This window comes from Pelobates fuscus, chromosome 4, assembly GCF_036172605.1.
Source record: "Pelobates fuscus isolate aPelFus1 chromosome 4, aPelFus1.pri, whole genome shotgun sequence".
Lineage (NCBI taxonomy): Eukaryota > Metazoa > Chordata > Amphibia > Anura > Pelobatidae > Pelobates > Pelobates fuscus.
In genome coordinates, this window is record NC_086320.1 from 376,034,125 (window position 1) to 376,049,336 (window position 15,212).

General features: G+C 43.0%; 1 protein-coding gene across 1 annotated transcript; it reads left to right on the forward strand.

The window, feature by feature from the left end:
• Nucleotides 1–2,432: 2,432 nt before the first annotated feature.
• IBA57 (iron-sulfur cluster assembly factor IBA57) lies at nt 2,433–6,403 on the forward strand. The gene is made up of 3 exons (XM_063452797.1): nt 2,433–2,683; nt 4,451–4,791; nt 6,001–6,403. Exons 1-3 carry the CDS (start codon nt 2,442–2,444, stop codon nt 6,384–6,386), a joined length of 969 nt encoding a protein of 322 aa, XP_063308867.1. The 5' UTR covers nt 2,433–2,441; the 3' UTR covers nt 6,387–6,403.
• The last annotated feature ends 8,809 nt before the right edge of the window (nt 6,404–15,212 follow it).

Consider the following 15,212-nt stretch of genomic DNA (forward strand, 5'->3'; position numbering starts at 1 on the left):
CTGTGTGCAGAACGTTCTGTTATAGAATACGCAGATCAGACTGTGTACAGAACGTTCTATTCTAGAATACTTAGATCAGACTGTGTGCAGAACGTTCTGTTATAGAATACTCAGATCAGACTGTGTGCAGAAGGTTCTATTATAGTATACTCAGATTAGACTGTGTGCAGAACGTTCTGTTATAGAATACTCAGATCAGACTGTGTGCAGAATGTTCTGTTATAGAATACTCAGATCAGACTGTGTGCAGAACGTTCTGTTATAGAATACTCAGATCAGACTGTGTGCAGAACGTTCTGTTATAGAATACTCAGATCAGACTGTGTGCAGAATGTTCTGTTATAGAATACTCAGATCAGACTGTATCCAGCTCTGTGTGCAGAATGTTCCATTATAGAATACTCAGATCAGACTGTGTGCAGAACGTTCTATTTTAGAATACTCAGATCAGACTGTATCCAGCTCTGTGTGCAGAATGTTCCATTATAGAATACTCAGATCAGACTGTGTGCAGAACGTTCTATTTTAGAATACTCAGATCAGACTGTATCCAGCTCTGTGTGCAGAACGTTCTATTCTAGAATACTCAGATCAGACTGTATCCAGCTCTGTGTGCAGAATGTTCCATTATAGAATACTCAGATCAGACTGTGTGCAGAACGTTCTATTTTAGAATACTCAGATCAGACTGAATCCAGCTCTGTGTGCAGAACGTTCTATTCTAGAATACTCAGATCAGACAGTATCCAGCTCTGTGTGCAGAACGTTCTGTTATAGAATACTCAGATCAGACTGTGTGCAGAACGTTCTATTCTAGAATACTCAGATCAGACTGTGTGCAGAACGTTCTATTCTAGAATACTCAGATCAGACTGTGTGCAGAACGTTCTATTATAGAATACTCAGATCAGACTGTATCCAGCTCTGTGTGCAGAACCTTCTATTATAGAATACTCAGATCAGACTGTATCCAGCTCTGTGTGCAGAACGTTCTATTATAGAATACTCAGATCAGACTGTGTGCAGGACGTTCTGTTATAGAATACTCAGATCAGACTGTGTGCAGAACGTTCTATTCTAGAATACTCAGATCAGACTGAGACTGTGTGCAGAACGTTCTAGTCTAGAATACTCAGATCAGACTGTGCAGAACGTTCTATTCTAGAATACTCAGATCAGACTGTGTGCAGAACGTTCTATTCTAAAATACTCGGATCAGACTGTGTGCAGAACGTTCTATTCTAAAATACTCTGATCAGACTGTGTGCAGAACAGTCTATTCTAGAATACTCAAATCAGACTGTTTGCAGAACGTTCTATTATAGAATACTCAGGTCAGACTGTGTGCAGAACGTTCTATTATAGAATACTGAGATCAGACTGTGTGCAGAACGTTCTATTATAGAATACTCAGATCAGACTGTGTGCAGAACGTTCTGTTATAGAATACTCAGATCAGACTGTGTGCAGAACGTTCTATTATAGAATACTCAGATCAGACTGTGTGCAGAACGTTCTATTATAGAATACTCAGATCAGACTGTGTGCAGAACGTTCTGTTATAGAATACTCAGATCAGACTGTGTGCAAAACAGTCTATTCTAGAATACTCAAATCAGACTGTTTGCAGAACGTTCTATTATAGAATACTCAGGTCAGACTGTGTGCAGAACGTTCTGTTATAGAATACTGAGATCAGACTGTGTGCAGAACGTTCTATTATAGAATACTCAGATCAGACTGTGTGCAGAACGTTCTATTATAGAATACTCAGATCAGACTGTGTGCAGAACGTTCTGTTATAGAATACTCAGATCAGACTGTGTGCAGAACGTTCTGTTATAGAATACTCAGATCAGACTGTGTGCAGAACGTTCTGTTATAGAATACTGAGATCAGACTGTGTGCAGAACGTTCTGTTATAGAATACTGAGATCAGACTGTGTGCAGTACGTTCTGTTATAGAATACTCAGATCAGACTGTGTGCAGTACGTTCTGTTATAGAATACTCAGATCAGACTGTGTGCAGAACGTTCTGTTTTAGAATACTGAGATCAGACTGTGTGCAGAACGTTCTGTTATAGAATACTGAGATCAGACTGTGTGCAGAACGTTCTGTTATAGAATACTCAGATCAGACTGTGTGCAGAATGTTCTGTTATAGAATACTCAGATCAGACTGTGTGCAGAACGTTCCATTATAGAATACTCAGATCAGACTGTGTGCAGAACGTTCCATTATAGAATACTCAGATCAGACTGTGTGCAGAACGTTCCATTATAGAATACTCAGATCAGACTGTGTGCAGAACGTTCCATTATAGAATACTCAGATCAGACTGTGTGCAGTACACCTCTCCCCCAGCAGGGTGCGCTGTCCCCAGCCGTCACACACACCATGTGACTAGCGTGCGTGACGTGAGGCGGCAGACGGCGAGTCATGGTGCTGGTGTGGGGGTCGCGGTGTCTCTCACTCCCTCTCCGGCCCTGTTACCGCGGGCTGAGCGGCCTGTGCCTCCCCCTGGCCCCGCGCCGCTCCCTGCTCCGGCTCCGGGGGCCGCACACGCCCGCCTTCCTGCAGGGCCTGATAACCAATGACGCAGCGCGGCTGAACGAAGGCGCCATGTACGCTCACCTGCTCAACGTGCAGGGGCGGAGCATGTATGACGTCATCCTATACAGGTAAACCGCGGCCATCTTTAATCCTGGCAGGATTCAAACTGTGAAACTTTATTAGCAAATGTGCTCAGAAACACACTGTGTGCTCAGAGCACAGCATGACCTGTGGGAGGTGAGCAGAAGCAGTTTGTAGAACATTAAGTGGACTGCAACTCCCACCGAGCAGTGCCTGTCAAGGTATCTGTGGGACTCTGTCACTGTCAGTGAGGAGGAGACTGGCCAGCCATGGGCTTCCACCAGCATGGCTCTGGTTAGAAGGACAGGATGGAATGTAGAATGTGTGCTAAGTGTTACTGATTGCTAAATAGTGAATCCAAAGGCGATTTGCAAAATTGAGCCTCAGTTCGCCAAACTGTAACATCAGGAGAGTTGTAGAATGCATTCAAATTGTGTCCAAGTTTTTCCATTTTGATTTCAGTCCGATACAATCTGTTGTTCCTTGAATAAATCCCCGAGTATAACCGATGATGCTGAGAAAACAAGGGGCTGACTGCACTCACCTGAACATGTTGAATGGGGTGCTGCTGGGGGCCAATAAGTACAGTGATTAATTTTTACTGTACCATTTGGCCCCCAGCAGCACCCTATTTAAGCATGTTTAGGTGAGTGCAGCCAGCCCCTTGTTTTCCCATATATATTTAGGAGTCTAGCCAGCTCCTTGGTTTTGCACCCCTACCTGTTACAGGTGCCTCATCTCAGGGCCCTATTTAAGCCTTGTACTGCAGAGAACTCGAGATGGAAGGATTTCCCCAAGTGAGTAGCTCATTTAGTAGATCGTTGGCAGTGAGAGTAGGACCTGCCAAAGATGGGGTACATTGAAGTTGTAGCCGGCTTATGCAATGTATGATCATATAATGTAACTAAACACCCATTGTTTTTTGCCTAGATTAGGTGTTTTTAATAAAACTAGCAAAATAGCTGTTTAGCAGATAAGGGAGTGCGCTGGATTTTCATTTTTACTATAACTAAGGTGCTGTCATAAGGAATAAAAAAAAATCATTGATGGAATCTCATAGGAAATAGATTATTTCTGGCAACAAGTGAAATGTACATAAAGGTGGGCAGCACTATTCATGGACCTGCCAACATCACACAGGGCTTATAACTGTCTGGGAAATCATGGATGAGGTGACAGTCCTTTATATCTGTCCACTAGAAATGTGTCATATGGCTGCATGTCACTTTCATTGTTTGTCACAGACAGGCTGTCAGATAAGCAGACATGGTACGCTGAGATAAACTCTCACACTACACCTCTCTTATCAAGGCAAGCCAGGAATGTGTAGTTCTGTAAATACGTGTAAAAATTATTAACATTTTACACATGTTTAAATTGTAATTATTGTTATTTGATGTCTTTCAACCACTTCTCTCCCATCTCAATGGACCGTATACCATTATTTAGATTTTTCTGTCACATACAAAATATAGCAATTAAATGAAAACTCTAAGCAGGATAACCAATACAAGGCTTCTGCTTAGGAGCTTCTATTAAGTCTCCTTAGCTAAGATGTTCAGGGCTAGCTTATTTACTGCTTCAGGGTCAGATGATTGCTTGCTGCCTATGAGACCCCAAGTCTTTTTATTAAAAAGGGGAACCAGTAATTCCTACTTAAAGGTTTGGCAGTTTTTATTGTGAGGTGTTATTGACTTTAACCCCTTAAGGACACATGACATGTCATGATTCCCTTTTATTCCAGAAGTTTGTTCCTTAAGGGGTTAAAGTTGTTTCTTCTCCAGATTCTAATTGCATAGTAATGTGTTTTCCAGGCTCTCTACTGAAAATGATGACCCTAGTGATATCCTTCTGGAGTGTGATATCTCTGCAGTGGAACCAATTCAGTCACATCTAAAGGTGTATAACTTTAGGAAGAAGGTGGACGTCCAGCCATGTCCTGAGCTATCTGTGTGGGCTGTGATCTCAAGTCAGACAAATCTGGAACCTCCGAATAAAAAGCTTCCTGCACCTGCTGTACTCTGCACTCCTGATCCCAGAGTTGCCGTCATGGGTTGGAGATTGGTGGCGCAGACCGGAGCGAATGTCAAAGATCTCCTGCCTAACTGTCAAATGGGATGTTTTCATGATTATTGCAAGCACAGATATGAGCAGGGTATGTGTATTCAACTTATTTTCCTAGGCCTGCCATATCTGGCTGATCATAGCTTATTTGACATAACCATTTGTGTGTAAATCCAGGGTTGAAAGCCACTGGGTGCCAGTCTTCAATGACTAAAGGAACACTCTAGCAGCATAACCACAATAGCTTGCTGTAGTGGTTGTGGTGCAGGGAATGCCCTGTCACCAACTCATTGTAAGTATGCAGTTTTTGAATGGTTTGTCTTCTTACCTGTGGTCTGCCAGGTGCTGGTCCCCACCGGCACTCCTTATACTAGAAAGACCGAATTCCCTAAGTAAGAACTTTCATTAGCCCTCCTGAGCTAAGCCCCAATCAGCTGACAAGCTCTAGTGGTTATGAATTTTGGAGTGTTCCTTTTAACCCCTTAAGGACCAAACTTCTGGAATAAAAGGGAATCATGACATGTCATACATGTCATGTGTCCTTAAGGGGTTAAAGGGTTACTCCAAGCACCACAAGTGATTTGAAGTGGTCATGGTGCCTGGAAATGCTATGAAAACGCTGCACATAGACAGATTAACCCCTCTGCTGCTGGATGTGTAACTCCACCTCAGGTGCAGCATTGTTGGGGTTTCAATAGCCAGCAAGAGTTCCAGGTGGTTGATGTGAATTCTGTGCAAAACTCAGGCAGCCGATGGTGACACAACCCCTGTTGCTCCCTCTCTGTGCCCCCTGTCCTTCCCTCAGCCTGCCCACTCTGACATCCCTCCAGCAAGGGGGGTGAAATAAATGGAAAAAGATAAGGCTGCAGGGAGAACGTTGCCTTCTCGCTGGGACAGAGGTAAGTTTTGTGTGTTCTTTTTTTGAAGGGTGGATGGAAGGTAGGTTCTTGTATAGGAAGGGTTAATCCGAGCAGACATAGTGTTTTCTTAATGGAACGGTCCAATGGGAAAAAAAAAACATTTAATATTTCTTTAAATAACATTTTTTAAATAATTTTGGAGATATACCTCCAATGAAAACATGCATATATTTAATTATTTTAAAAAATTCGGGGTTTATCTATAAACAGTTTGAGAAAGCCATTGCAAAGCCTCCCCTTCGAACACATCCCATACTTTCTGTGGCTGTCCAAGTATTTGCAAGGACTGTGTAATGCAATGTAAATGTTTTTAGGTTTATTTTAATGCCTAATAGTTGCTCTCTAGGACTTCATTTTATGCTTATATTTGTTTGTTGAAGGTGTCCCGGAAGGCGTGCATGATATTCCCCCAGGAGTGGCCTTACCGTTGGAATCCAACGTGGTCTACTTGAACGGCATCAGTTTCTCCAAAGGCTGCTACGTTGGCCAAGAATTAACTGCAAGAACTCATCACACCGGAGTTATCCGGAAACGCCTAGTTCCTGTGCGCCTGCCATCTCCCTTAACACCTGGTACCCAAGGACTGGAAATAATAACTGCGTCAGGAAAGGCAGCAGGCAAATACAGAGCTGGATTGGGGGACCTAGGTTTAGCTTTACTTAGACTAGCACATGTCAATGAAGAACTCCACATGAAAGTGGACAACCAAGGACTGGTTAATGTGAAAGCCTCCATACCAGAATGGTGGCCAAAACCCACTGAATAATTTTGAACGTATCAGTCCTTCAGACTGTTCAAACAGTTTGCACTACAGACTGAGTGTCTCAGGAAGATTTTTGCTTTATGCTTTTCAGAGTAATCTTTGCACTTTTTGCTTGATGCTTAACCTTGGGTTTGTAACATCCACATCTTAGATTGTCATTTCAAAAGGTTCTCTCAAACGCTCCTGAACTGTGCAGAACCTTATTATTGCCAAGAACGATGTTAGATGCTGCTCCAAGTGCCTTTATGTTACACCCTTGTTTCCGAGTTGTTTAGATAACTAATATTTTCGCCAAAACTGGATTTAATGTACCAAATCCCTATTTTCTGAAACATTAATACATGCTCTCATGAGGACTAGCTGCTAGTGAGTAAACGAAAATTGTCTTTACAATATTAAGTAAAAAAAAAAAAAAATAGATTTTTGTTAAATAATAAAACAATCAGTTTTTTTACTATTACTTAATTTTGTTTAGTGCTTCCAACTATCGTTCCCTTTTCCTATTTATTTGCGTTCATTTATATTTTGTTAGTTTCTTTAGTGATTGCTAACATTTGGCATTCTAGCTGTTGTGGATTTATTTTCAGTGATTCTCATGGGAGATATAGTCCATGGGTGAAATGTGTCAAAGATTGCAGAATACTGACCTGTAATCAGATGTTTGCCTCCTGTTTTCAGTAAACAATGCATTGTCTGGCTGGTAGTGCCAAATAATTTCTATATTTCATTGATTTTTTTTTTTGCGTTTCATTATGCGTTCTTATATTCCAGGAATGTGTACTCTGTTATTGTATAAATAATTTGTGTGAATTCTTTGTTATGAAAGTCACATTGTATAAAGTAAATAAAGAAGTCATGTATTTATGCATTATTGTGGACACTGTGCCTTATCTCATCTATTGGGGGTTTTCTCATGCACGTAGCTCTGCTGGTAGCTGTTGGCATTATTAAATAGTGTGTGGATGGTTGTGTCATGGTGCCCGCCATGTCTGAGAGCAGTCTTGGATCCAGCTTGCACACCTTGTTGCGGTATCGTTCCCATGTGGAAAAGGCAACGTCATCAGTTCAAACTTACCTGATTCCTACGGGAGGAGCACACATCGGGACCTAGACTAGCGTGCACGCCTTGTGCTCCTTCCTTCAAGCATCGGTAGGGTCTGCAGTCAGAGCCATTTAGGGCTCCAAGTTAACCCCTAAATCCCTGATTATTGGAAACGTGCATGTGATGTCACATGCTCCCCTGCAGCCAACCCTAGAACATTTCTCAGTGCCCTGTCGTGGTTTCCATTGTGGTTATCCGAGAGGGATATTGTTTCTTGTGTATTTTGACTTTGTCTTGTTACTTGACTATTCTGAATTCTGTATGCATTGCATTGTGCCTTGTATTGGAGTATTCTGACTTTTTTCTACCTTGACCTTTGGGTTTGACTACGTCTCTAGGATCCATGTCTTTGTTCCCCTACCTTTCATGTCTTTTCTCCCCCCTTCTTCCATGTCGTGGAAGTCATTTGTAATGTATGCAGTGTGTGTATTGAATACATTGTGTGTGTGTGTGTGTGTGTAGTGGATGCAGTGTCTGTGTGGTGTATGTGCATGTAGTAGTGTCTGTGCAGTGCATGTATTGTTGGATAAGTGCTGGGTGTGAACCGTTTAAATTAAATTGGGCTTAACCCCCCTCCCTGCCTCTTACCTGTGGGCCTTTTTTCTGATTTATTTTCAGGCTTTTTTTTCTGTTTTTAGATGCTTGCCGTTATGTGTCTCTTTTGTAGCCATTTGTATTTTTATTAGTATTTTTTTTCTGGAAGTTATATGCTCTTTAGGCTAGTACTATCTTTGCTTTTAGTGCAGTACCCTTTTGTATCTTGCGTTTCTTGCTCCCCAAATTCTTCTCCTCACCTTCACTCCCACCACCCCCTTTCTATCCTGGTACATTTATGTTTTTCTTTCTTTTTTTTTTTTCTTCCCTTTCCTTCCTATTCTGTTGCGCAGATAATTGCGCTAAGTAACAGCAAAAGTGGTGTGACAACAGGTCCCTCCAAGAACCAATGGCGAGGTTGCTTTCACCACAGTTAGGTTACAGTTATACTGGGTTGGTTTATATAATTAAAAGGACACTCCAGGCTCCCACACACGTTAGGTGCACTGTGTAGGTTAGGTTACAGTTATACTGGGTGGGTTTATATTATTAAAAGGACACTCCAGGCTCCCACACACGTTGGGTGCGCTGTGCAGGTTAGGTTACAGTTGGTTATACTGGGTGGGTTTATATTACTAAAGGGTCACTCCAGGCTCCCACAAATGTTAGGTGCACTGTGTAGCTAGGCTACAGTTAGTTATACTGGGTGGGTGTATATTATTAAAGGGACACTGTAGGCTCCCACACAAGTTCGGTGCACTGTGTAGGTTAGGTTACAGTTAGTTATACTGGATGGGTTTATTTTATTAAAGGGACACTCCTGGCTCCCACACACATTGGGTGCACTGTGTAGGTTATGTTACAGTTAGTTATGCTGGTGAGTTTATATTATTAAAGGGACACTCCAGCCTCCCACACACGTTAGGTGCACTGTGTAGGTTAGGTTACAGTTATACCGGGTGGGTTTATATTATTAAAGGGACACTCCAGACTCCCACACGTTAGGTGCACTGTGTAGGTTAGGTTACAGTTGGTTATACTGGGTGGGTTTATATTATTAAAGGGACACTCCAGGCTCCCACACACGTTGGATGCACTGTGTAGGTTAGGTTACAGTTAGTTATACTGGGTGGGTTTATATTATTAAAGGGACACTCCAGGATCCCACACATGCTAGGTACACTGTGTAGGTTAGGTTACAGTTAGGTACCAGCGATGTTTGTCCCATAATATGGGATATAATTCTAAGGGAATTCCAGATTGACTTCCCTGTACTGATGGGTGACCAATGAAAGAATCATGGGGAAGGTCTCATGGAATGAGATGAGGTCTATCAGCGAAGGTGAGGTTTTATCAGTAAAAGTCTAGTTGAATACAGTGAAATTAGTCCAGTCTAGTTTTTGGCAGCATAGTCCCAAGGTTTTTAGTTCTGTCTCTGGCTGATTTTATTAAAGGACATGGAGGCTCATATTATGCTTTATCGCTTTCTTCATTCCTCAGCAGCAAAGAAAGGATACTGTAAATATACAAAGGAAAAAAAGTTAACGTACCCTAGAGGGTTAACCACGTATAACATGTTATCCAATAGGAATGCTCTTTGTGCTATAATGTCCCATGTGACCTTCAGCCAATCCTCTTTCTTTGCTGCTGCCTCCTCAGCTAAGTATCACTCCAACAGTCTCTGTATTAATTTTAGTAATTTTTACCATATATCACTGTATTTCCCTGGTTTATTCAGTGTATTTGTTGATATTTGTACTGTTTTGTTTCCTACTGTTTGTTTTCTCTGGGAGCCCTACTGGCTCCCTCATTGCCTCCAAAAATTGTCAGACGTACAGGGTACATCCTGTCACAGAGGATGTGGTTGCACCACAATGAAGAGCCATCCACCAGGCAAAATCGGTTAGAAATTGGAAGAGGGCAAAAGCCCTAACTGAGTCTTCCGAATCACAATCGGAGCAAGAGGAGGCACTGAGCGAGTCTGGTAATGACCATGGCTCCTTGCTCCCGAAAGCCAGGGTGGATGACTCCACCCTCCTTGGTATTTAGCGTGAACCATTCTTTGACCCGGACAGCCTGCAGCATTCGGGATCTTCAGAGTGGTACACATTGGATCCTGTGGCAAAATACATTGCCACTCACATTAGAAAACCGCTTGACAAGGTTGCCCAGAACGAACTCAGGACAGAATGCCCATGACCTAGTCTTCCCGATATGGCATGTACCACGCTGGACGTGGACCCATAAATCACCCAATTCTTGGGCAAAACATGGTGGAAGGCCTAAAAAGGCATAGACGTTTCCTTGCGGAACTGCCAGGATAAAATCCTGGATGTCTTGGGACCAATCGCAAAATTTTTTGACATGGTCGAGATAGCCTTAGCAGGTGGTACCCCTGCAGACTTGTTAGCCATCAGGGGGTGGATCCAAGGGTCCATACATTTGCTTGGCAATGCCAATACGGAATTAGCTATTGAGAGACACAAGGCACTACTCATAAAATAGAGCTTAAGCTAGTGAATCTAGCTATCTCAGAGCCCGGACCATAGGCAAAAGGCCTCCTATTTGGATAAAACTATTTTGGACCTTCACAAAACTTGATAAGGCACAAGCCAATATGAAGCGAGTTCTCTTCCATAGAGTTCCTCCTGGGGTTCATACCGGGTTCCAGAGGCTCCGATCATGCTAGGTTTCTAACACCTGAGCCCAAACCCAAATCACCATTTTCCCCAGGCTGAGGCAGACCTTGGCAGTCTCGCGGACCCAAAGGTTCCTCCTACGGCCAATGGCCTTATGGTAAATTCAGTTGCAGTGGGGGGCCGATTAAGACATTTTGTCAATGCTTGGCTTGGGTCCTTGAAACTGTCCGGAGTTATTTCATAGATTTCGTACAATATCCTCTTCAGAGGTTTTACCCAAGCTTTACCCAACAGCATCGTGTTCTCAGCACACGACCGACACCTGGTGTCACAAGAAATACAGTCCCTAGCATCCAAGGGCGCTATTTCGGAAATTCACCCTCAAACCCCAGCTTTCCTGAGCAATTTCTTCCTAGTCCCAAAGAAAGGTAGAGGCATTCAATCTATGACCTCTAAACAGTTTTGTGAAATACCAACATTTCAAGATGGAGGGTTTTCACTCTCTTCGAGACCTTCTCCTTTTGGGGGATTGGATGGTCAAACTTAACTTACAGGATACATAACTCAATGTTCTGATGGCCGAGTACTCCCAACAATTCCTGCAATTTTTGGTGGGAAAAGACCATGTGGCGATTCAAATGCCTTCCATTCAGTCTCTCTTCTGCCTCATGGTACTGAAACCTGTTTCTACAATTATCTTATTTCGTTGGGTCAAATGGATCATGACGTTGGCTGACATTGACACTTCAGCATACGGAGCACACTTTGTCGAGGCACTATTGCATCTAAAGCCTTCTCCTTAGGCTGCAGTCTAGAAGACCTCCTCCGTGCTGCTGATTGGTCTCGGGGATCTACTTTTCGGGAATCCTATTTTCGTCCAGTAAATATTTTTCAAAGTAAAAATACCATACCATTTAACATAGGGTGTCAGCTTGATCAGTGTCATAAAGCCTACTCCCATCAGCCTCATCCAACCTACTCTCACCTGCTGCAGTCTGCACTCACTGGTCCCTAGGGAAGCCATCCTCGTGCATCCAAACATTGTGGTAACAGAAAGGTAGTTAAAACATGTTTTCATTTATGTGTGTCATTTTGTGTTTATATGTAAATATACCCTATATTAACACACACAGGCAACACACATTATTATTATTGCTATTTATATAGCGCCAATAGATTCCGTAATAATATTATGAGAGGGGGGATTTAACTATAAATAGGACAATTACCAGAAAACCTACAGAAACGATAGGTTGAAGAGGACCCTGCTCAAACGGGCTTACAGTCTATAGGTAAATACACTCCTGGATTCAAATGCCAAAAATACACACAAATATACCTGACCCCTGTGACTACATCCCTGCATTCAAGCCTAAAACTAAACATAAATACACCCCTGCCCAATATGCCCCTGCATTTAAATGCCCTAGGAGGAGGGACATCCTGTGGGATAAATACAACTGCATTATGGGAAAGACGTGGAGGGATATACTAGGTTGGAGGATGTGGCTGTGGGAAGATGAAATATATGTGGATGTTTTGGCGTGGAACAAGATGGGTAAATCCACGGAAAGTATTGGTGGGCAGGCATTACTTCCCCACAGCTTGTGTACATGCCACATAAGGGACATTTATCAAAGTGGTCTGAAAAGTGACAATGACCACATGACAGTCTCTGCCATCATGCAGTGCAGGGCTTTAACCCCCACTTGACAGCCCATAGACTGTCGTGCAGTCATAGTATTAGCAGGGGTTAAATCCCTGCTGGTATCAAAGAACTCCAGGCATCTATCGATAACTGATGGTCTCCTCTGTCAGCTGGGACCACAGATGCCCCAGACTAACAGGTGAGCTATGTGCAGCACTCAGCATGAGCACTGCTCATTAAACTTAAAATCTTTTGAAATAGCACAGCTGAGAGATTTACTTAGCTGTGGTATTTTTTACTTTGCCTCCAGCCAAGAGAAGGGGACACAATGTATCATTCAATTTGGATTAGGGGTAAAGGTATTCATGTGAGGTATCGTAATCAAGAACAGTAGCAGAATACAAATATGCAGTGTTTGCAGTAATGGGATATACATGGTCTGTGAATTTCCCCCAAATAAAGTCCTAAATATGTGTGAACCCCCCCACCCAAAATATTAACTAATTTGACCTAGGTTTATGATAAATTGGTTAAATGCAAACTGTCAAAATGTTCTTAGTTACATAGCCTGAGTGATGTACTTTCTACAAATATAAACTTTGTACGGCAGTTTTTGATTCTGCGACTATAAAACTTGGAATCTTAGCATGGCAAAGTTTTGGCTTTAAAATAAAAAGGAAAAATCCATTGTTTTGTTGAAAAAAAAAGTTTTATATTCAAACATGATGATTACGGTGCAAAAGAAGCAACAGATTTGCTTATTTGTGCCAAATTATTTTGTAAAATTAGACATAAAAGTGTTGGTGACATTTAAAGGAACACTCGTCTGCAGCCTTTGCAAACCTAACCCTTGTAACCAGTATTTCAGTCTGTGTTGGGGAAATAGCGTGTCAGTTTTGTCACTGAGAAGCTTAGATCTTCAGCACACAGTGTGCTAGGAGACGCAGAGCTCAGCCAGGGGAGAATGCAGTGCCCAGCCTGGGGATGACTGGCACACTGAGCCCTGTGGATATGTGCATGCACTCACAAGCACACTGTGACTTGGGGGGTTAATGTAGGCGCAGGGCAAAGCAGTGCACTGAGGCCCTGCCTACACATCCACTCACAGGAATAGAAATTTAAATTATTCATACAAATAAGCTTATATTTATTAGTACCTTCAACAAAATCAGTATTTAAACATTAAAAAACATGCTGCACAGTAGAGATTAATCCACACAAATGTTTGAACAATATAACATGAGCCTTGAAGTAAAAAAAAAAGGCTTCAAATAATGATGTGTTGTTGTTGTCTTTCTTATGTATAATTAGTAAGTGTACGTAGTTTTTGTGACATCTTGAGGGATAGTCTGAGGTCTCAGGTGAGGTGTCTTGAGGGATAGTGTGCAGTCTCTTAGTTGAGGTGTCTCGTAAGAAAGTGTGAGGTCTCACAGGAAAGTGTGTGCTGTCTCATGGGATTGGTCTCTCAGGCAGTTTGTGGTGTCCCTGAGCTGTCTCTCAGACAGTTTGTGGTGTCTCTCAGACAGTTTGTGGTGTCTCTCAGACAGTTTGTGGTGTCCCTGAGCTGTCTCTCAGACAGTTTGTGCTGTCTCTCAGACAGTTTGTGGTGTCTCTCAGACAGTTTGTGGTGTCTCTCAGACAGTTTGAGGTGTCTCTCAGACAGTTTGAGGTGTCTCTCAGACAGTTTGAGGTGTCTCTCAGACAGTTTGTGGTGTCTCTCAGATAATTTGAGGTGTCTCTCAGACAGTTTGTGGTGTCTCTCAGACAGTTTGAGGTGTATCTCAGTTTGTGGTGTCTCTGAGGTGTCTCTCAGACAGTTTGAGGTGTCTCTCAGTTTGAGGTGTCTCTCAGACAGTTTGAGGTGTCTCTCAGGTAGGTGACTCTCAGACAGTTTGTGGTGTCTCTGAGGTGTCTCTCAGATAGTTTGAGGTGTCTCTCAGATAGTTTGAGGTGTCTCTCAGGTAGGTGACTCTCAGACAGTTTGTGGTGTCTCTGAGGTGTCTCTCAGACAGTTTGTGGTGTCTCTCAGACAGTTTGTGGTGTCTCTCAGTTTGAGGTGTCTCTCAGATAGATTGAGGTGTCTCTCAGGTAGGTGACTCTCAGACAGTTTGTGATGTCTCTGAGGTGTCTCTCAGATAGTTTGAGGTGTCTCTCAGACAGTTTGTGATGTCTCTGAGGTGTCTCTCAGATAGTTTGAGGTGTCTCTCAGACAGTTTGTGGTGTCTCTCAGGTAGGTGTCTCTGAGGTGATAACTGGGGAGCAGTTAATTTCCCCACGTGACAACGTACACTGTAAGTGTAAACACTCCATCCAGACGATTCTAGCCATCAGAATGACAGTGATTGGTGCGCTTTATCTGAGACTCCGCCTCCGAGTGCTCTTATTGGTGGAGCTCGAGGTGTGGCGCCAAGAGCGAGGCAAGGAGTGGGAAGAGGGAGAGAGCGCGCTAGAACCAACTGCTCAGTCTCGCGCTTGACCTGGCGCTCTGAGTTTAACCCCGTATCTGCCCTCTATAGGCGGTGGGCGTGGTAGGAGCGCACGGTAGGCTCCTGACTGGAGGTGGGCGTGGTCAGAGCGCTCTGTAGGTTCCTTATTGAAGGTGGGCGTGGTCAGAGCGCTCTGTGGGCTCCGCTCAGTGTGAGTCCTGCTCAGTCCAGGCGAAGATGGTGATCAGTGTGCAGGGGCCCCAGGGGGCCAACCATAGGACCCCACAGGAAGAGGTGAGCAGCCTGACAGTTGTACCTATACTCTGAGTGAGATTATTAGTTATACAGTGTGAGTGTACTCAGTGTGAGTATTAGTTATACAGTGTGAGTGTACTCAGTGTGAGTATTAGTTATACAGTGTGAGTGTACTCAGTGTGAGTATTAGTTATACAGTGTGAGTGTACTCAGTGTATTAGTTAT